The 21,365-nt window shown below is 47.9% G+C and overlaps 1 protein-coding gene across 1 annotated transcript in view; it reads left to right on the forward strand.

The window, feature by feature from the left end:
* Positions 1–4,509: 4,509 nt before the first annotated feature.
* Positions 4,510–21,365, forward strand: part of CLCN7 (chloride voltage-gated channel 7) — a 38,047-nt gene continuing 21,191 nt past the window's right edge. The window contains exons 1-10 of the mRNA XM_083474295.1: positions 4,510–4,744; positions 10,176–10,247; positions 11,188–11,259; positions 11,842–11,907; positions 12,719–12,851; positions 14,882–14,991; positions 15,404–15,484; positions 16,248–16,310; positions 18,483–18,566; positions 19,956–20,049. Of these exons, the coding sequence (XP_083330421.1) occupies positions 4,625–4,744; positions 10,176–10,247; positions 11,188–11,259; positions 11,842–11,907; positions 12,719–12,851; positions 14,882–14,991; positions 15,404–15,484; positions 16,248–16,310; positions 18,483–18,566; positions 19,956–20,049 (895 nt within the window). The 5' untranslated portion in view covers positions 4,510–4,624. The remainder of the gene's footprint in view (positions 4,745–10,175; positions 10,248–11,187; positions 11,260–11,841; positions 11,908–12,718; positions 12,852–14,881; positions 14,992–15,403; positions 15,485–16,247; positions 16,311–18,482; positions 18,567–19,955; positions 20,050–21,365) is intronic.

Consider the following 21,365-nt stretch of genomic DNA (forward strand, 5'->3'; position numbering starts at 1 on the left):
CTAAAGGAGATGGGCGTACCTGTATATTGGCCCAAGGTGCCGTCAAAAACCTCGGCAAAGTCTTTGACCAGACCCTCAGTCTCTGCGTTAGAGATGCAGTTGATGCCGGTGACTTCCAGGCCGAGGGCATCAAACCAGTCTAGCCCTAGAAGGCTTGGCCGCTGACCTTCGACCACCACCAACCGGAGCAGGCCCGAAAAATCCTTGAAGGCGATCCGGAACCGGCCAACGCCTACCACGGGAATGTCGTTTCCCTGGTAGTCTCTCAGGTGTACGCGGTGAGAGTCGAGTTGCCTTTTGGACACTCTGGGTACCAGTCTTTTGATGGTGCTCCATGACACGATGGACAGGGCAGACCCGGTGTCGATCTCCATGTCACATGGAGCTCCTTCAATGAGCACCGTGACGTTCAGCTTGCATCGCGTAGTCGAGTCGGTTTGGCCAATCGTGGTTCCAGACGGGCAGCGGCAGTTGGTGAGAGCGAAACAACTTTCCTTGGCAGACTGGAGTGAAGACTTGGACTTGCGAGTCGATGAAGGGGGGGTGTCAGACGGAGCCGATCGGCAGACCTTAGCGATGTGGCCCCTTCTGGAACACTTCCTACAGATGGCGTCTCTGAATCGACACTTGGCACGGGAATGGTTGCCTCCGCAGCCAGCACATTCCGGTTGGCCCTTGGACTTCTGTTGGAACTTCCTGCGCTCCCGCTTTGTCTGGTGCACGTCATCGTCTTCACTGGAGGATGCCTCCTCACTGCTGGCCTCTTCATGATGCACCGGAACTGGCTCCCTAGCAAGACGCAGGCTGCTGGACTTGCGGATCTCCTGGGCGGAGCGTTCAGCAGCTTCTGAGGCCACAGCCTCCTCAATGGCTTTCTGTAGCGTGAGGTCTGGCTTGGCTAGGAGGCGCCGTTGCAGATGGATGTCCCGGACCCCGCAGACGATTCGATCCATCAGGGCATCGTCTAAGTCTCGGAACTCACAGTGCATTGCAGCCTGTCGCAGGGCGGTGTAGTTGTTGATTGACTCCCCCTCTGCCTGGTTCCGGTGGTAGAACGCATGGCGGGCAGCAATCTTGGACGGCTTTGGTGCGTAGTGGTTGCGGAGCTTCTCTTGGATCGTGTCCCATGGTGTTGCCTGGACTGCTTCAGGCGCAACCAACGCTCGGGCCGTCTCAAACACCTCAGGCCCACAGAGGCTGAGGAATAGGCCCCGCTTCCGATCCTTTGATACTGCTGTCAGCTCGTTGGCTTGGAGGTAGCAGTCGAACCGAGCGAGGTAGGAGTCCCATGATTCAGAGGCTGGCGCAAACGGCGGTAGAGGCACAAGTGAAGCCATGATTCCGATGCTGGCGTGAAGGGCGATGGATGGAACACAGTGCTCTAGCCAGAACAGTCAGCTCTGAATTGGTTCTGCCCAGTGATTTCGCTCAGTGATTTCGCTCTGTGATTCAGCTCAGTGATTCAGCTCAGTTCAGAGGCTGGCCGCATCTGGCTGTGCTCTGATGTCCATCAATCCCACCTTCGTCGCCAGTGTTAAGTCGTGGGTTGACATAGCAGCCGGCACAGCGATTTCTTCAAGTAGCTCTTTATTGTGGTAAGCTGGAATAGAACTGACTACGAACAGCTCAGCCGGCCTGTATTTATAGGCAGCCGGCTGTCAACATTGTAACCACCACAGCCCAGAGTTCCCGCCTAAAATAACTGCCGCGGACCTGAGTGAAAACTATCTACAGACCTGAGTGAAAACTATATACAGTATCCCCCTGTTGGCCCAGGGTGAAACTACACTACATAACAATAATAATAATAATAATAATAGATTTTTATTTATACCCCGCCCTCCCCAGCCAGAGGTGGGCTCAGGGCAGCTAGCACCAATAAAATCACAGTAAAAACATAATAGGGGGGGGAGAGAAAAGGGGGGAACCAATTTAAAATACAGGTTAAAATGCAATTTAAAATGCAGCCTCATTTTAAAAGTAGCCAATAAATCAAGACCTTAAGGGGAGGGAAACATAAGGGTCAGACTGAGTCCAAACCAAAGGCCATCTCTCCTAATACTCAAGGGGTGTCCAATGACCCAAACGTTGCAAGATTTGGGACAGATAAAAGGAAGGACTCTTAATCTCAGGGTCGTGGGTTTGAGCCCCACACTGGGGAGAAAGATTCCTACATTGCAGGGGGTTGGTCTAGATGATCCCATGGGGTCCCTTCCAACTCTACAATTCTGTTTTTATGGCTCTCACTCCTGCAGGAGGCAACGAGGGCCACCAGCCTAGATGGCTTTCAAAAGGAATTAGGTAAATTCATGGAAAATAAGGCTATTGACGGCTACTAGCCATGAAAGCTGTGCTTTGCCTCCACGGTGAGACAATAGGTTTCCCATCCATTTTCTAAGTAAATATGAATTAACAGCTGCCAAGACAGATCCATCCACTTGGGCCAGGAGTGGGGAACCTGCTACTCTCCAGATGTTGCTGGACTACAACTCCCATCAACCCCAACCAATGGCCGTGTTGGCTAAGGCTGATGGGAGCTGGAGTACGACTAGATCAAGAGAGGCAAAGGTTCCTTCCTTAGCCTTGTTTTCAAAGCCGCTTCTCGTGCTCTTTCCCTCGCCTTTGAGAACGGTGCCAGGTCTGTAGAAAGCAAGTGATTGGAAGGAGAAAAATGGAAGCGAGAGACAAGAAGGTCAGGTTGCTGTTTTGGTGACTCAAGATCATTCATCCTGCTGGTTCATGTCCAGTCACTGGACTTTCCACCCTCACCAGGTTTTTCCCAGACAGATGGGCCGGTTCAAAGGAGTTGCTGGGGAGCAGGGAGGCCTCTCGCTTCTGAACAGGAACAAGGTGGTTGGTGGGGGGAATTGATTCAGTTCACATTCAAATCTACATAATTCATACTTTCCAAAGCAGTACGGGAACTCAAACACAAAGTAGAGTACAGAAAACACATAAAGCATGCCTGGACCTAAAGCATGCCTAAATTAGCGAAAATAACATGCAAAAGTGTGCTGTATTATGGCAAACGGCTTTGCAGAGATATGCGATTAGTGAAAAGTGCATACAAAAATGTGTTGGGAGAAATCTACGCACGAGGACTTTGAAAAATAGTAATTGCAAATGTGGAGAACTAAATTTGAGATGGGGGGAATAAGAAATGGATTGAAACCCATAGATTGATCCATCCTTCCGCAGCAGCAGGACAGGAGAATGGCTGTCAGATCTTGCGAGCTACAGTGAAGACTCTCAGATTGTGGGTGCATACATTTAAAGCACATTCAAAGCACATTGTTTACCTCAAAGAATTCTGGGCACTGTAGTTTGTGGAGGGCTGACAGGAGTTTTCACTGAGGGGTAAACTACAGTGCCCAGAATTCATTGAGGGAGTTGGGAATGTGCTTCAAATGTGCTTTAAAACCTAGGAGTGTCTTTTCAGCGCTTCCTAATTCATTTATGATTTGTAAAATAAAATGCTCTGGGGCTTACCCCTGGCTGGCTGGAGCGGGAGACACCCAGAATCTCACAAAACCCTCCAAAGTATATCAAAGTTTCAGATGCTCCAAGCCGAGATTATTTTGGGTGCTCCTATGAGACAGATTTTGGCAACCTAGTGCCCTCCAGATGTCTGGGGGCATCCGTTTGGCGAAGGTTGTCAGTGTATCAGCCACAACTAATCACATCTATCATGGGATCAGACATAATTCAGGAATAAATCGTGCAAAGTTGTCACCTGGCTGGTTTTCCACATTGAAATTGTCTATTTCATATCCTCCAACAGTTCTCCAGTGAAAATAGGGATGTCCCATTCAATAATGATAATTTTACTATTTATATACCACATCTCTTCCTAGGTTGCCCCAGCTACTCTGGGCAGCTTCCAACGTATATAAAAACATAAAAAACCTGCCCTATACAAGATTGCCTTCAGACAGCTTGGGGGGTTGGATAACTCCATACCCTCCAACATTTCTCCAATGAAAATAGGGACATCCTAAGGAAAAGCGGGACATTCTGGGATCAAATCAGAAACCGGGAAGACTTCTATAAATCTGGGATGTCCCTGGAAAATAGGGACACTTGGAGAGTCCGCTATTTATTTATTAACTTTGTATGCCTCCTTTCCTCCGAAGACCCGAGGGCGGTTCACAGCATTAAAAAAATTAAATAAACTGCCATAATTTTTTGTTGGGAGTCAATGTCTCTCACAGGGTGCTTTTATTTATTTTCGTACCGAAAACAGAGAGAAAAGACGCAGGGGCTCAGGAACTGCTGCAACGATTCCCGCGCTCTGCACATGCTCAGGATAAAAGCAAAAAAATAAACATGATCAAAGACTGGTCAGATTAAAAATTTTAAACGTTGTTCAAATGATAAGCGCTAAAAGTGAAAATAAAGCCTATACTAATACTGCCCAGGAATGAAAGCACACAAAAAGTGCATGTGTTGGGGGAATCCTGAGGACTACAACTCCCATGATGCCGCGGGAAGGGGAGTTGGGGCGGGGCTTTGGAGGCGGGTCACGTGCCCCTCCGCCGGCTGCGGGGACGGGTCACATGACCGCTGGCTCGTGGTTTCTTCGCGGGGCATCCCCGGCCTCCTGTCTCCGCTGGCCGGACGGGCGATGGCGAACGTGGCCAAGATGGTGTCGTGGTCCGGCCGGGAGGGCGAGGCGGAGGGCCAAGGAGAGGCCACGCCGCTGCTCAACGGCACGGGAGGAGGGGCCGCCGCCCCGCCCCGCCAGGTGAGCGCCGAGCCGGGGAGCCTCCAGCAGCAGGCGAAGTCTACTTTACTGCTGCCCCGGGACTTTATTGTTGTAAAACTCTGCTCATCCGCCTGACAGATGTGAAACGAAGACCGGAGTCGACCTCCCCAAGGGCTCGATTGGTGGGGGTGGGAGGGGCGGTGTTCCTGAGCATGTCCAGAGTGCCTTTCCGGAATGAAAATTTGAAAGGCTCGCCTCCAGGCCGGGGAGTTGTTTCAGTAGCTGTTGAGTCCAGGAGCACCTTCTTAAGGCGGTCGTCCTCCTCTGTGGGTGCCTCTGGACTGGCCAGGGGTGTGTGTGTGTGTGTGTGTGCTGCCTGCCTGTGTCTGCCTGCTTGTGTGTGTGTGTGACTGGCCGCTGCCCCTACTAGAGGCAGGATGCTTGGTTGAAAGGGGCCTCTGGCCTGATCTAGCTGGACCTGAACACTGCTGGGGATGGGGTGGGGACGAGTCTGTCTGCATTATTCCTGCATTGCAGGGGGTTGGACTAGATGACCCTTGGGGTCCCTTCCAACCGTAAAAATCCTACGACACGAGCAAAGGGGCTGCCCGTGTCACCTGCTCTTTCGTGGCTTCGTTGTCAGCTTTGCATAGACCCAGGGTGCATTCTCAGTTCCATGGCACAGCTGTGACACGCATGACATCTCGGGTGCCTTGTCATCTCGGGTGAGGGGGCAGCATATAAACATTTTGAATACGCAAATAAGTAAAAGCAAGTATAAAGCGTGCTCTGAGCATGTGCAAAGTGCTTCCCCCTCACGCGTCAGGGGAAACGGGTGGCCACTTTGCAGGTCTTGTGTGCAGGGCTCCCTGATAAGAGGCAGCCGCATGTGTGGGGTTTGGTAATGAATTTGAGCTGGGTCTGCAGCCTCCACATTCGGGTGCATCTGAGGCTGGTGAGTCTGGTTCCTGGATTTGCGCTTTCTTCCGTCCTGGCCCAGCTTGGCTCTAGCCTGACCTAGACGAGCATCCTTTTCCCCAGTTACAGATTCCCCAGGTGGTTTCAGAGGTGAGTTATAAGTGTACTGCTTGCTGGTCTATAGGGAAAGGGCTCTAAGCTCAGTGGTTAGAGCATCAGCTTTGCATGCATAAGGTCTCATGTTCAACATCTGGCATCCAGGTAGGGCTGGGTTTTGCCTGTTGAGAAACCCAGAGTTCCAGCTGGTGCAGATAGGTAGACCCATGCTCAGATTCAGTATAAAACAATGACCTATGTGCTTACTTAATTTAGACCATTATTCCAAAGCATGAAGACTAGACTGTTACGTTAAAGTTATGGCAGTGACCATCACTTGTCTGAAACTGGACGGGCCATTGGTCTGGCCATAATTATGCCTGCTTCTTGTGTTCGTTTGTTTATTGCATTTAACAAGCAGCTCAAGACAGCATACTTTACTTTCCCCACCTCCTCATTTATACAATCCTGTGAGCCAGGGGGGTAGCCAGGATTTAAGTTTGGGGTTGGGGCAGGACACCCAAATCACCCTATTCCTGGCTCTGTCTAGCAAATTCAGAATGAAATGTCTCGACAGCAGTGGTTTCAAATTATTTTCTTTTGACTCCGATTGTTCAGAAAAATCTGTCAAAATCTTTCTGCAGTTTCTATTTGAGTATTTTTATTTATTTACTTGATTTGGGGGGGGGGAGCCCTCCCCTGTCCCCCCTGACTACACCTATCCTGTGAGCTACATTAGGTTGACCCAGGGAGCTCTGTACACAATACTGCTCCTAAGATTTCAGATTAAAACTGCAGACTGGAAGGAAAGGAGGACCTTTTTCTGCCTCTCCACTTCTAGCTACTCTCTGAAAACCGGAGAAGAGACCCTCTTAAGAATATTAGGGGAGTGAGCAGGGGAAGGAAGGACTAGACCATGCGAAAAATGAACATAATATTTTAACTGCAGTTCATTCATTTTCAGCTTTGTACAGTATTCTTGTTATTAAAATAGTGTGCCTAGACATTCTGTTGTTGCGCCCGTAACCTAGGTTTAAGGTGCCATTTAGCTCCTAGCTTTCATATCTCAGTTTCTAACACTGATAGATAGTGACCTTTTCTCAGCACCAATCATCAGCTGGGTGTTGGGGACTGAATAGTTCTGGTCTCAAAGCGCCCAAAGCCCTAGCAATTAGCTGATGGACAGTTTTGCAAAAGTCGGGCATTTCCCCATTTCAGGCCCCCAGCTAGTGAGTTGTGTCTCTGCAAGTTGTAATAACCACCCTCTTGTTTCAACCCATTCAGAGTTTTGAAGGAGCAGCTCCCAGCTTCCCCTGAGTGTTGACATTATAAACACGGAGACTTTACACTCAACAATTGATTTGATCGTTCCCAGTCTTGCTATGAGTGCAAAGCAGTTGTCTCAGTCCTTTTGGAGTCTCATGAGGTCAAGCTGGCAGCGGTGTGGTTAAATATATGAAACGCTGTGATTTACCCCCCTAGCTAAAATACATTCCCTTCTTAACCAAGTCAAAGTGTTGCATTATATTTTGGAATGTCACATGTTGGCAGTCAGGCTTCACGTGCCTTACCTTGAAAGAGGAAATTTCCCACAATAAATGTGTTGTTTTTTTGGCCTTCTGAGACCGTTTTTATCTCTGCAGATCTGTTTTTTTCTGAAATATTTACAACAACAAAATTGTTGTAAACTGCTTTTGGAAGACTATGGCAGGAAAAAAGCAGCAGGTACATATGTTAGTATTATTCCTGCTGCTCAGGAATTCCCTTTCCCCCCTAAGTGAGCTTGACAGAGTGCTTACTTCTAACTCTGAGATCTTGAATGATCAGAACTAAAAGCTCCAGCATCAGGGAATCTATCATAAAAGGCCTGGATGAAGAACACTGCCTTCGAACTCCTTGATTGTGAACAGTTTGCACATCATTTTGCTTGCTTGGCAGTTTGCCAGCCCACTTAATAAATTAAGAATTGAGGAGGAATCGCTCCCGCAACAGACTGTCGCATGGCCTAAATATGGGGCTTATGGTTGCACATCTCTGCATCCCAAATTGAGCTTTGGGGCCCCTGCCCCCCACCCCAATCGTACACCTCCAAGACCAGGAGATTGTCTTGTTCCAGATGTGCCCCTCTGCCCCAAAGCTTTGCTATTGTTTGAGTTTCTTCCTGGCTGCTCAGGAAGTTCTCTGGGGAACTGGGAGCCAAGTCCATCCATTTTAGGATGCCGCGTTTGACTTGGAAAGGTGAAATGCTGTCTCTCTGTGTGTCTATATAAGCAGATGCTGGGAATTGTGATGGTTTGTGCTCCCTTGAATTCTTTGTTTCCCAAGTGCTCTGATGCTGTGCAGAGCAGTTACCAGCCAGCATTTTAAAATTTCTTTAACCCCTTTTTAAGCTTGCAGTGAACTGAGTGACCCATGACCAAGAACTGGAAATTCAGCGCCTCTCATTCAAGTTCTTGCCTTTCAGACTAGCAAGCTGTGGCTTGCTGGTGTTGACTCCTTTCCAGTTGACATAGATCGTTGCTTTTTCATTTTATTTCTTAAAAATTATATACTGCTTGATTGTAATAAAACCTCAAAGCGGTTGACAAAAAGACTTCCGTGGGCTTTGTTTTCGTTGCATAAGGAGAAGGATTATCTGAATTATGATGTCTTAAATTCCTTCAGCGTTACATGTTTTGTTTTTTCCTTCTGTTCTTTTTCCTTCTAAAATTATTTCAATGCCCCTCCCTTGAGTTTCATAACATCCAGGTTGACGCGCAGTTAATATATAAAACGGCAACAGCACAAAGCGGTGCAGTCCTACTCTGAGTAGACCCATTGGAATGGATAGAATAAATGAGTCGTGTCTGTTAATTTCAAGGGGTCTAACATTGGATAGAAGCCACAGACTGAGGGAGGGGATGAAGATCAGTGTTCTAAATAAGCCAGGCACTAGGCACATTTTGCACCTAGCTATTGGCCACTTGGACACGGGTGGCGCTGTGGTCTAAACAACAGGGCCTAGGGCTTGCCAATCAGAAGGTTGGCGGTTCGAATCCCTGCGACGGGGTAAGCTCCCTTTGATTGGTCCCTGCTCCTGCCAACCTAGCAGTTTGAAAGCATGTCAAAGTGCTAGTAGATAAATAGGTACCACTCCGGCGGGAAGGTAAACGGCGTTTCCGTGCGCTGCTCTGGTTCGCCAGAAGTGGCTTAGTCATGCTGGCCACATGACGTGGAAGCTGTCTGCAGACAAATGCCGGCTCCCCCAGCCAGTAAAGCGAGATGAGCGCCGCAACCCCAGAGTCGCTTGTGACTGGACTTAACTGTCAGGGGTCCCTTTACCTTTTTATCAGCCATTTGCAACCAAGTGAAGATGCCTGGGCGCCAGTATGGCACCTGACATCTCTGTAATCTAGAGGTGCATGCCTTGGGATCGTTGGATCTGGACTGTTTTCACACACTAGCAGCATAGAATCATAGAATCATAGAGTTGGAAGAGACCACAAGGGCCATCGAGTCCAACCCCCTGCCAAGCAATTCATCCTGTAGAATTTTATCTGTACAATCAGAATACATTTCTGGAACCAAAATGCTTTTTCTGAGCAGAAGCAGTCACCATTAAGAAAAATAGGCTGGAATAGGCCAATATATATGTGCACTGCCCCTGGATAAAGTGACTTTTATTCTTTAAGTTCTCAGTGTTCTTACCCCAGCTCAAGGTTGTCATCTGAACTAGCCAGATGTTTAACTGAACACACCCACACATGTATGTATGTATGTATGTATGTACACACACAAACATATATTCACAGGACCAACCCTCTTCATATTTATTTAATGCAATTTATACACTGCTTAACTGTAAATAAAAACCTCAGAGTGGTTTACGAAAAAGATAATAAACCTATCAACAATTTTCTTGTCCTTGCAGTTCGTTTAGATTCTTTTTAATATTGATTTTTAAAACTTTTGTGACCTTCCCCTTGGGGGAACGGTGCGTGAGAAATAAATTTAATCATAGTAACATTTATTTTAAGTATACAGTGGTACCTCGGGTTAAGAACTTCATTCATTCTGGAGGTCCGTTCTTAACCTGAAACTGTTCTTAATCTGAGGTACAACTTTAGCTAATGGGGCCTCCCTCTGCCGCTGCGCTGCAGCCGCACAATTTCTGTTCTCATCCTGAAGCAAAGTTCTTAAACCAAGGTACTATTTCTGGGTTAGCGGAGTCTGTAACCTGAAGCGTCTGTAACCCGAGGTACCACTGTATTCATGTTGCATTCCTATCCACATATGCAGCTAACCCAGCCATTTACAGACACAGCAATCCAAATGGCAAGGATTTGGTAACCAACTGTGGAAGGACAGGACCATGAAAATACCTTGCCTTTTCATCTAGGGACGAGGCTTTACCTGAGGCCTGGTAGCTGATTCCTCTGACTGGCTCACTGACATGCCTGTTTGTTTGCCCCCTCAGCTCACCCCGTCCTCTTCTTCCTTGCGACTCGGGCGCATGAGCTATGTGGATCTTGACGACGAACATGAACCAGTAAGTGAGAATTGCAGAGGGGGAGCCCAGGGGCTGGATCCGGCCCAATCGCCTTCTAAATCCAGCCTGCGGACGGTCCAGGAATCAGCATGTTTTTACATGAGTAGAATGTGTGCTTTTATTTAAAATGCATCTCTGGGTTATTTGTGAGGCTTGCCTTGTGTTTTTACATGAGTAGAATGTGTCCTTTTATTTAAAATGCATCTTTGGGTTATTTGTGGGGCATAGGAATTCATTCATTTTTATTTTTATTTTCAAAATATAGTCCGGTCCCCCACAAGGTCTGAGGGACAGTGGACCAGCCCCCTGCTGAAGAAGTTTGCTGACCCCCGCTCTAGAGAAGGGAGAAACTTTTTGTTGAGCCTGAGGGCCACCTTCCTTCCTGGACAACCTCCTGAGGACCGCATGTCGCTGGTGGGCGGGGCCAGAAGCAAAAATTGGCATGGCAACGCATGCAGTTTTTCCTATTTATGCACTAGGATAGTTTCTCTTCTCTCACACCAACCCCTCCCAAGGTTCACATGGAGAGGCCTGGAGGGCCAAATTTTGCCCCCGGCCCTGAGGTAGTGCTTCCAAGTTGGGGGCTGATAAGACAACCCCCACCCCACCCTGGTGCCCTTCAGATGTTCTGGACTACGGTTCCCATCTGCTGCAGGCTCCAGAACATCTGGAGCTCACCAAGTTTGAGAAGGCTGCACCTCAGCCCTGAAACCTAAGGCCTAGCCAGGTATTTAGAACGCCGAGGCGTTTTGAGGTCTGTTGCCGGTTTCCATTTTTCGAATGTTTTAATTGCTTTTATGAATGATCTCACTGCTCTTATTATTTTTGCAAGCCGCTTTGAGGTTTTCTAGGTGGTGTGTTGATTTTGTGAAATAAAAGAATAAAACGAGCCCAGTTTTTGATAGGGGGTGTTAAGAATCATGACAATTGTGTCTTGCAGGAAATGGATCAGCCTCGGGCACACCCTAACGAGATCCCGCACAGCGAGAAAGTCCTCTCTCTCAAGTACGAGGTGGGCACCCAGCTTAAGATTCCAACTGGAAAGGAACTGGCGTGCGATGGTGGGAACGTTGGTTATAACCTGGGAGATCTACCCACCACCCGGGAGAGCTATCCAGCAGATTTTGTAAACAATAAACCCACAAAGGTTATGGAGAGGTCTGCTCGTCCTTGTTTGCTTATTTTGCACAGAGGTGTGGAGCTTGTGACCCTCTGAATCTATATGAATCTTGTTAACTAATAATTCAACTGGTTAAACTAATAAAAAGCTGCAGCATTTGGTTGTTTTTCTGTGCTGGGCAAGGCGGAAGAGGCTTCAATTCTTCTCAGTGCAGGGCGCAAGGGAGGTAAAGAACATTCTGTCCTTCCTCCACTGATTCGCCCTCCATGGAATTCCTGTTCTCCTATGGCGATCAGGCGACTACTACTTGAATACAAGGCTACATGAGGGCATTGGTGGGATGGTGCAATCTTGGAAAGTGCTGCTTTTAGTAAGTTTTGAGGCAAAGTGAGCCTTTCCCGAGCAGGCTGCATTCCCCTGGCTTCCTGTTCCTATTTTCTCACTTCCCTTCTCTCTCTTTTTTTGCTGGTTAAGAGCTTGGACTATGACAACTGTGAGAACCAGCTGTTCTTGGATGAAGAGAAGAGGATCAAGCATACGGTCAGTCCATCTCCAGGGCCGAAGGATTGCTGTGGGGTTCCTCCTGCAACATCTCAGATCTGGTTATGTGTACGCCTCGCTCCCCACATCCAAAAGTCCTCATTTTAAAAATACAGCGGAACCTAATCTGTTGTTGTTGCCGTGCGATATCCAACTGCATTCTACTCAGAGTAGACACACTGAAAATAATGTAATATCCCTTGATTTCTACTCCATATGACTCATGTTTGACACAGTCCAGTATTATTTAGTCAGCTTATTAGTCGCTTGCTACATAGAGAGCCTCTAAGTGACTTACAAAACATTTTAAAGCATCACGTAAAATCGGGAAGAAAGAGCAATGCGTTGCAATAAAAACCATGCAAAAATCCACAGAAAATGTCAGTAATGGAAGCCATCATCCAGCTACATAATAACTTTTATAAAAGTTATTTTAAGCATTTTTTTCAGTTCGTAATATATCATTTCCCAGAATGCTTTTTATTACCTCACGTGGCCACCACATATGATAAAAGGTGCCGTCTTTTTCTTTACATTTCCAGCAGATATTTGTACCTGTCTTACACATTTTTGCTAGCTTACTGGGAGTCAAACACCAACAGTATTTATCATTTTCATATAATTTTCTTTCCAATGCACAGCGCACCAAAAATTTCAAATCTGTTTCCCATAGCCTTTCCTAAGATGAAAGTCGAATATTATGCCCCTAATATAGAGGTGATTTATATTAGGCCGCTCTTAAATTGAACCGTGTCAATAAGAAGCAGCATAATAAGGCAGACCCCTCTGATTGCGACTTCTTTGAATGCAGGCGTTCCGGACGGTGGAGATTCGGCGGTGGGTCATCTGCGCCATGATCGGGATCCTCACTGGCCTCGTTGCTTGCTTCATCGACATTGTGGTGGAATACATTGCTGGCCTGAAATACAAAGTGGTGAAGGGCAGTATCCTTTGAGTGCAGGGGAGTCACAGATTATATTTCCGTGTTGCCCACAGTGGGCATGCTCCCGAGGGGGGCATGGTGCGGAGGGTGCCCTCCCAGGCACAGGATAGCTGCTTGGGTCCCAGAGTGGCGCGTGCAGCCAGGGGCAGAGCGAGCCGTTCAAGGGGGTGAAGTGAGGCCCCCATGGCGGACATTCGGCACTGCCCGCCCACAACTCCCAAGCCTCCCCCGAGCTGTCAGAACGAAGGGGGAAGGGGGGAATGCTGCCGGCAAAGCGGCGCAGCTCACCCCCTTTACCCCAACGGCTTGGGGTAGGCTTGGGAGTGGCGGGCAGCGTGCCGAATGTCACCCCCCTCAGTGAGGGCACCCAGGGCGGTCTGCCCCCCCTTCCTACGCCCCTGGCGCAGGGCCGGCATGAGGCGTTTTGCTGCCTGCGGGCGAAGGACAGGAGGGCTCCTTCGCCATGTGCTGCGAATGAAAGCCAACCAGAAAGGCAATGGAATTGGACAGAATGGTGCCCTCCGCCATCCCTGATGGCGGGAGAATAGCTTGGATGGCAAGCATGGGGCTGGTGGGAGTTGGAGTTCAGAATATCTGCAGTGTACCAGGTGGATGTAGGTGAAAAGGTATAAAACATATTCCAGTACTAACACGACTGTAATGTATCAAGCTGAGGCCTGCCTTCTTTTACACCAGGGCTGGGTGACGTTAGATTTTTCAGCATTTTTCACCAAAGACAGCCAGACGTCGTGGTTTGGCAATATACCGTGATGTTGAAACAAGCTGCATTGGCCCCAGCCGGCTAGACCAGGCTTCCTCAAACTCGGCCCTCCAGATGTTTTTTGGCCTACAACTCCCATGATCCCTAGCTAGCAGGCCCAGTGGTCAGGGATGATGGGAATTGTAGTCTCAAAACATCTGGAGGGCCAAGGCTGAGGAAGCCTGGGCTAGACACAGGGTGGAACGACCGCTGCTCTCACCTGGGGCCCTTTCACCTCAGCACCTCGCAGGCTAGGGCCAATGTAGTTGGCCCTGGTTGCTGCTCAGCTGGGGGCTGGAGGGATCCCCCCACTTCAGCTGAGTGAGCCCTGAAACCTCAGCAACATCAGGGTTTGCTCAGTTGTAGCCTAGAAGAAGTTCCCCCCACTCCACCTGCAGCCTCAAATCGCTCAGATGCGGAGGGGGGGGAGAGACTTCTTCTGGCCCCCAATCTGAGCGATCTGACACCACAGCAGCATCAGGCTTTGTGCAGGTGGGGCATAGAAGAAGCCTCCCACCCACCCCTGCTGAGCGATCGGGGTCACTCAGATGAGGGGGGACAGTTTCACGGAGCCCCCACCCCACTGCCGGCTTGGGCAAGCCAGTGCCAGACTGGGGGCTCCGCTAAACGCTTTGCAGAAGGGAGCAGCAATTGGGCACCCATCAGCTGAGCAGTTTGAAGATACTAATAATAATAAATTTTATTTATACCCCGCCCTCCCCAGCCAAGACCGGGCTCAGAGTGGCTAACACCAGGTATAAAAACAATTGATTAAAATACAACTTAAAAACAGGATTAAAATACAACATTAAAATGCAGCCTCATTTCAGTAAACACAAATCAGAAACTTTTTTGGGGATGAAAACGTCAAATCTTCATCCAGGCTGGTCCTACGTGGGCCAGAAAAAAGCCAGGGAAGTCCCCAAATAGGGAGGAACCGGTGCAGCTTGTTTCTCCCTCGGCTCCGTATGAGGAGCAGACCGTGATACGTATTTCACTCAGCAGTATATCGCTGGTGAAACCGCCGTGCTTCCAAATCCCCTTGCTAGCAGCATTTCCTGGATGAAGCTGTGCCGCTGGCAGAGGGACTCAGGAGCATAACGGTTTCGTCACCGATATACCACTTAGTGAAACCAACATCGCAGTCTTCTCCTCATACCAGTCCTGGGCGATATGTCGATATATCACCCATGCCTATTTTACACACATCCTGCCCTCTCCCCAAATCCATGGCCAGATATTGTTTTCCCCTTTTAACCTGCTTTCCTCAGATATTGACAAATTCACCAAGACAGGCGGCTTGTCCTTCTCTCTGCTGCTCTGGGCCACGCTGAACGCGAGCATTGTGATGGTCGGGGCCGTTATCGTTGCTTTTATTGAGGTAAGGCCTCTGCCTGGGTCTCTCGCCCGCGCCGCCATTTTGCAATTCGCGCCTTGGCAAAGGGTGATGCTCCCAATGAGTTTCATGATCCCGTTTCTGCCTTGCCTTTCGTCCAAGGAGCCATATGCGCTTTACACACCCCATTTTAACTCTCACAACCACCTTGTGAGGTAGCTAATACTGCAAGAGGCGGTGACTGGCCCAAGGTCACCCAGGGAGCTTTGCAGCTGAGGGGAGGATTCGAACCCCGGTCTCCCAGGTCCTAGTTCGGCATCCAAACCGTGACGCCACACTGCCTCTTACGATTTGCGTGTGGAGGGTAATATGTAGTGACTGCCCAGTCTCGGAGCTGTTTGAATGACAGAAATACACCCAAGCAAACTTATTTTCTCTGTTGTGGTTTTTCTTGTAGCCTGTGGCAGCTGGTAGTGGAATACCTCAGATCAAGTGCTACCTCAATGGAGTTAAGATCCCCCACGTGGTCCGGCTGAAGGTGAGAGAGGGAGGACAGGTTGTGCCTGGCAATTTTTAGCGTGTCCCTCCTTTCCCCTGATCCACCTGAGACTTTTATGGGGGAAAGTTGCCCCTCCGCTTCCTTAGTGAGAACATTTTGTGTGTGTGTGTGTGTGTAAAACTGGACATGAAAAATGGCCCATTTCTCTGCCACACATCCAAACACGTTGCTAGACGTGTCTGCCTCCGTTATGGGATTTGCTGCTTTTCACCTAGCGCCCTATTTGCACTATGCATTTGAAGCCAGTATCATGCTGCTTTAAACAACTATGGCTTCCCCCAAAGGATTCTGGGAAGTGTGTTTTGTTCAGAGTGCTGAGAGTTGCTAGGAGAGCCCTTTTCTCCGTCACGGAACTACAGTTCCCGAGCGGTTTTAAGAGTCAGTCCCTCTTGCCAGGGAGCTCTGGGAATTGTAGCTCCGTGAGGGAAATAAGGATCAGCGAACTAGCTCACTTGTCTTTGGTGACAAAGATCAGAGTAGTTCTCTCGCCTCACTTGATTTGGAACGAGAGTCTTGTGTTTTGGTTCGGCGCCTGTTTCTTTTCTGGCAAGATCTTTGAAGGTTAAACGTGGACTCCTCTTGCGTCAGCTCAGCGCTTTGTGTCTGAGGGAACTGAGCATAGGAGCCCAGAGTTCAGCCCAGAATGGGAACTTTAAAATAAATAATAATAATAATAATAATAATAATAATAATAATAATAATAGTAATAATAATAATTTTTTAAAATCTCCTTTCTTTGTAGACACTGGTGGTTAAAGTCTGTGGTGTGATTTTCTCTGTGGTCGGAGGCCTGGCGGTCGGAAAGGTAACTGAGGAGAGGAAGCAGAAACTTCACCCCAAAAGGCAGCTACTCCTGTCTTTCCTATTTAACAATGCCACCTTCCCGGCTATTTTGCATTGCATTCTGGGAAGGTTTCTGCTTGGCAGCCATTGCTCTCAGTGGCGCTTCTTCGTTAGCCTTTGCCCTTGCCATTTGTATTGGCCTGTACCCAACTGCCGCCTTAGGATCATGGCGAACGAGACGTGCTTCGTGGCTTTGACAATGGGAAGAAAAGAAAAGAAAACTGTGCCTCAGGCAGCTTGTTTTGCTGCGATTAGAATAATTGTTTAGGGAGATGTTGCGCCAAAATAAGAACCTGCCAAGTCAGGCCAATAGCTCATCTGGTATAATAATATTAATAATATATTTTTATTTATACCCCACCCTTCCTGGTTCAGAAAACCGGGTTAACAACAAATTTAAAACACTTACCGTATTTTTCGCTCTATAACACGCAGATTTTTTCTCCTAAAAAGGAAGGGGAAATGTCTGTGCGTGTTATGCAGCGAATGTGTGGTCCCTGTAGCCGAAAAATAAGGCAAAAATCAAACCGCGCTTCAGGGAGAAGGGAGCTCCGTGAGAGAGGAAGTGGCAGCTTCCCTGCATTCTGCCTCAGGGTCTTACTGCCCACCCTGCTCTGTTTCGTTGCTGTGTTTGCTCAAACGGAACAAAGAGCAGGGAAAGCCCCTCCAGGCAAGTAGAGAGGAAAGCAGAGCGTCGCTCTATCCTGTCCCTGCTCCGGAGGGAACAATGTTTGTGAAGGGAAGAGAGATTACAGGTTCGGCTTAAAATTCTGATTTGACTTCCTGCTTTTTGTTTTTGGAGACACACAGCATTCAAATATGCTTTCTTCCATTTAAAAGGATGAAATCCTTAAACAGTGGCTGGCTTGTGTGGGTGGGTGGGGGAAAACTTTTGCCTTCCTTTCCTCACGTTATAGCCCTCTCCTGCATTCTTAGCCTTCTGTGTTTTTCCTTCCCTCCCCACTTAAAATGTGGTTACAAAGCATGGATCCACATGGATCCTCAGGATCTTTGCATTGGGTCACCCCAAATTCACCATCAGAGCACACAGCATGTCCATGGCTACAGCCTGTCCCCCCCAAAAAAAATCACACACCCATTGTTGCCTGGGGCTGCAATGGTGCAAAAACGTGGTTACAAAGCATGGATCCACAGGGATTCTCAGGATTTTTGCATTGGGTCACCCCAAATTCACCATCAGAGCACATAGCATGTCCATGGCTACAGCCTGCCCCCCCCCAAAATCACGCACCCACTGTTGCCTGGGGCTGCAATGGTGCAAAAACGTGGTTACAAAGCATGGATCCACAGGGATTCTCAGGATTTTTGCATTGGGTCACCCCAAATTCACCATCAGAGCACATAGCATGTCCATGGCTACAGCCTGCCCCCCCCCCCAAAATCACGCACCCACTGTTGCCTGGGGCTGCAATGGTGCAAAAACGTGGTTACAAAGCATGGATCCACAGGGATTCTCAGGATTTTTGCATTGGGTCACCCCAAATTCACCATCAGATCACATGTCTGTGGCCACAGCATGAATCACAAAAATGATACGTCCACTGTTTCATTCAGAATATTTTTTCCCTTGTTTTCCTCCTCTAAAAACGATGTGCGTGTTATGGTCAGGTGCGTGTTATAGAGCGAAAAATACGGTAATTGATGCAACCAAAACAGCATAAAATACAGTATAAAACATGAATAACAATAAATTCAAAATTCAAAAATCAGTTTAATATAAGATAAATAAAATAAAATAATACATACATACAGCAACAGTGTTTTGTGTTGTGTAGGTTCCTATGATGTAAGTAATGGCCCCCGCCTGCTAGCTTACTCACTAAAATATCACTGGTTTGCTCCTTTCTATATATAGGGTGCCTACATTCTGCATGGACTGGTTTCATGGCAACATGGGCAAATGGCTTTAGATACCTATTAGGTCCATAAATTACCATATAGCATATATTCAACAGTGACAATTTGTTGTTGTCAAAGGACAGCTGGACATATAAAGGGCCCCATTACCTTCAGGAGCTTAAGGCCTCATCAAACCTAAATCTGGCCCTGCTTGGAGCACAGTCTTGCAAGCCAGCTTCTACCTCCCTCTCAATTCTGCTTCTCTTGGTTTCAGGAAGGGCCAATGATTCACTCTGGAGCTGTCATCGCAGCTGGCATATCTCAAGGGCGGTCAACTTCTCTGAAGAGAGACTTCAAGGTTCGTTTCCTACAAGTGGGTTGCTTGCGCTGGGTTTCCAGCCCCCGCAGGCCAGGACCTCCTCACTGAGTGGCGGCTGCCGCTGTCTCTCATAGCCCCGATCCTGGTAACAGATGTTGGAGATGCAGGGAGCAGGTATGAGGCCTGCCTCTCTCCCTCTTCTCAAGCTTAAAGCATTTGCACCCCACCCGTTAACCAAATGGGCATACCCAGGTTGCAGAACCTGCGTCGCAGAAGAGTCTCTGCCCTCTAGCATGAAACTGCATAAACAGACATAGCATGCGAGGAAAAAGGGATGGGGAGGGAAGAGGGGAGTAGCAAGTTCAGACACCCGATTTTAACATTATAGGACTTTTGGCAGAGTTGCCTTGTTCTGCCTGTGCAGATGTTGACTGCCTGGGAGAGCAACCAGGCCAACACAGGCCTCCCATCAGATCTGTGAGCAGAGCAAGTGACATTGTCTGGACCAAGAGGAAGGCAGTTGTCGCTGCCACACTCATTTCCTTGGACAGCTGACTTTTTTCTAAAAAAAATATTTTTCCTTTAATTTTTACCAACAACCAAAACCCAAACAGTGAAACCCCCCAGGTGGCTGATACATTGAGTGTACATAATCAATAATAACATATTCAGATCAATCATATGTACAATTCTATATACATTAACACTCCTCGTTCCACAAGGTTTTTTTTAACTGCCCCAAATTGTTCAAACCTACCCAAATAATTCAATATCTTCTCAAACCAATCCTCCTCTTTCTCACTGACCTTAAACCCTTTCTGTGTATCTTCACAGTTAGATATTCTAAAACTATAATATTATTCAATTTTTTTCCTCCATTGGTTCACCCCAAGCTCTTCTGCATTTTTCCAATTGCTCGCTATAACCTGTCTGGCTGCAGTTACCATCAATTTTACCCATTTACATTCCTCTTTTGTTTTTAACTCGGTTCTACTCAGGCTAATAAGAACCATTAATTTAGATATTTCCACCTTCCTACCCACAATTTCCGATATTTCTATACCAATCTGTTTCCAAAATTCATTAGCTAACGGACAGTCCCACCACATATGACTGTACATTCCCATCACTCCACATTTCCTCAGCTGACTTAATGGCCGTTGGAACCCTTGCAGGAAGGGGTTTGAGGCAGTTGCCCTCCTCCCTCACCAAAGTTGCTTCGCAGTCCTGGGCCGTCTTGGCAAGCTAGCATCCTGCACAGTACACAAAGGAAGCTGCTGCTGGTCTTTGTGGTGGGGTCATTCATTTGGGGGGGGGCATTGCTTGAGTTACTTAGGGGTTGCAGAGCATCCAGGGCTTTTTGCGCTCGTGTGTGTTAAGAGACCCATTCCCAAGTTCTAATCCATTCCGGGCTGTGTTTGCTTTTAGATCTTTGAATATTTCCGGAGGGACACTGAGAAACGGGATTTTGTCTCCGCCGGAGCTGCTGCTGGCGTCTCGGCTGCCTTTGGGGCTCCTGTTGGTAAAACGCCTTTTCTTTCCCATGGGCAGAACTAGAGAGGTGTTTGCTACACTTCATTAGTATTATTGATGACGATAAGCATCGTTGTTATTCCTGTTACTGGTTGCTTTATCCAAGCGTCTCAGAACGTCTGTGTCTTCTGGCAAAACCGTTTACTGAAATCCATTATGAGCCATGGTGATAACTGTGATGATAATGATGCTAATACTAGAGATGGTCATAATATTAATACTGTAAGCATGCAGCTTTCTCTTGCTTTACTTGTGTGACTGCAACCTTATGTGGGCAGGGGAAATGAATAAATAATTAGAGAGCCAGGGAATCTCTAGGACCCTGCCAGAGCCTCGCACCTCCTTCCCAAAGCCCAGCGCCTCATTATCTAGGTTTAAAAAGGCACCCCCCTCCGATTCTTGTTGTTGTTGTTTAGTCGTTTAGTCGTGTCCAACTTCGTGGCCCCCTGGACCAGAGCACGCCAGGCACTCCTGTCTTCCACTGCCTCCTGCAGTTTGGTCAAACTCATGCTGGTAGCTTCGAGAACACTGTCCAACCATCTCGTCCTCTGTCGTCCCCTTCTCCTTGTGCCCTCCATCTTTCCCAACATCAGGGTCTTTTTTTCTTCTCTTCTCATGAGGTGGCCAAAGTATTGGAGCCTCAGCTTCAGGATCTGTCCTTCCAGTGACCACTCAGGGCTGATTTCCTTCAGAATGGAGAGATTTGATCTTCTTGCAGTCCATGGGACTCTCAAGAGTCTCCTCCAGCACCAGAATTCAAAAGCATCAATTCTTCGGCGACCAGCCTTCTTTATGGTCCAGCTCTCACTTCCATACATCACTGCTGGGAAAACCATGGTTTTCCCCTCCGATTACACAGCCATAAATTGTTGTTGTCATTGTTGTCGTTAATTGTATGCTGCCCTATACAAAATAAAAGTACACAAAATAAAATTACAAGATTAAAAACCACAAAAGACGTAATAAATATAATAACAGAAACAACCAATACAGTGGTACCTCTGGTTGCGAATGGGATCCGTTCTGGAGCCCTCTTCGCAACCTGAAAGGAACGCAACCCGCGTCTGCACATGCGCGGGTCACGATTCATCGCTTCTGCGCATGCGCGTGATGTCATTTTGCGCGTCTGCACATGTGTAAGTGGAAAAACCCGGAAGTAACCCTTTCTGGTACTTCCTGGTCTCCACAGTACGCAACCTGAAAACCTTCAACCTGAAGCAAACGTAACATGAGGTATGACTGTAATCCATTTAAAAGGGCATCAGATGTCGATCAGCCAGAGGCCTAGTTAAAGAGCAACGTTTT

This window comes from Podarcis liolepis, assembly GCF_965112155.1.
Source record: "Podarcis liolepis genome assembly, chromosome: 14".
NCBI lineage: Eukaryota > Metazoa > Chordata > Lepidosauria > Squamata > Lacertidae > Podarcis > Podarcis liolepis.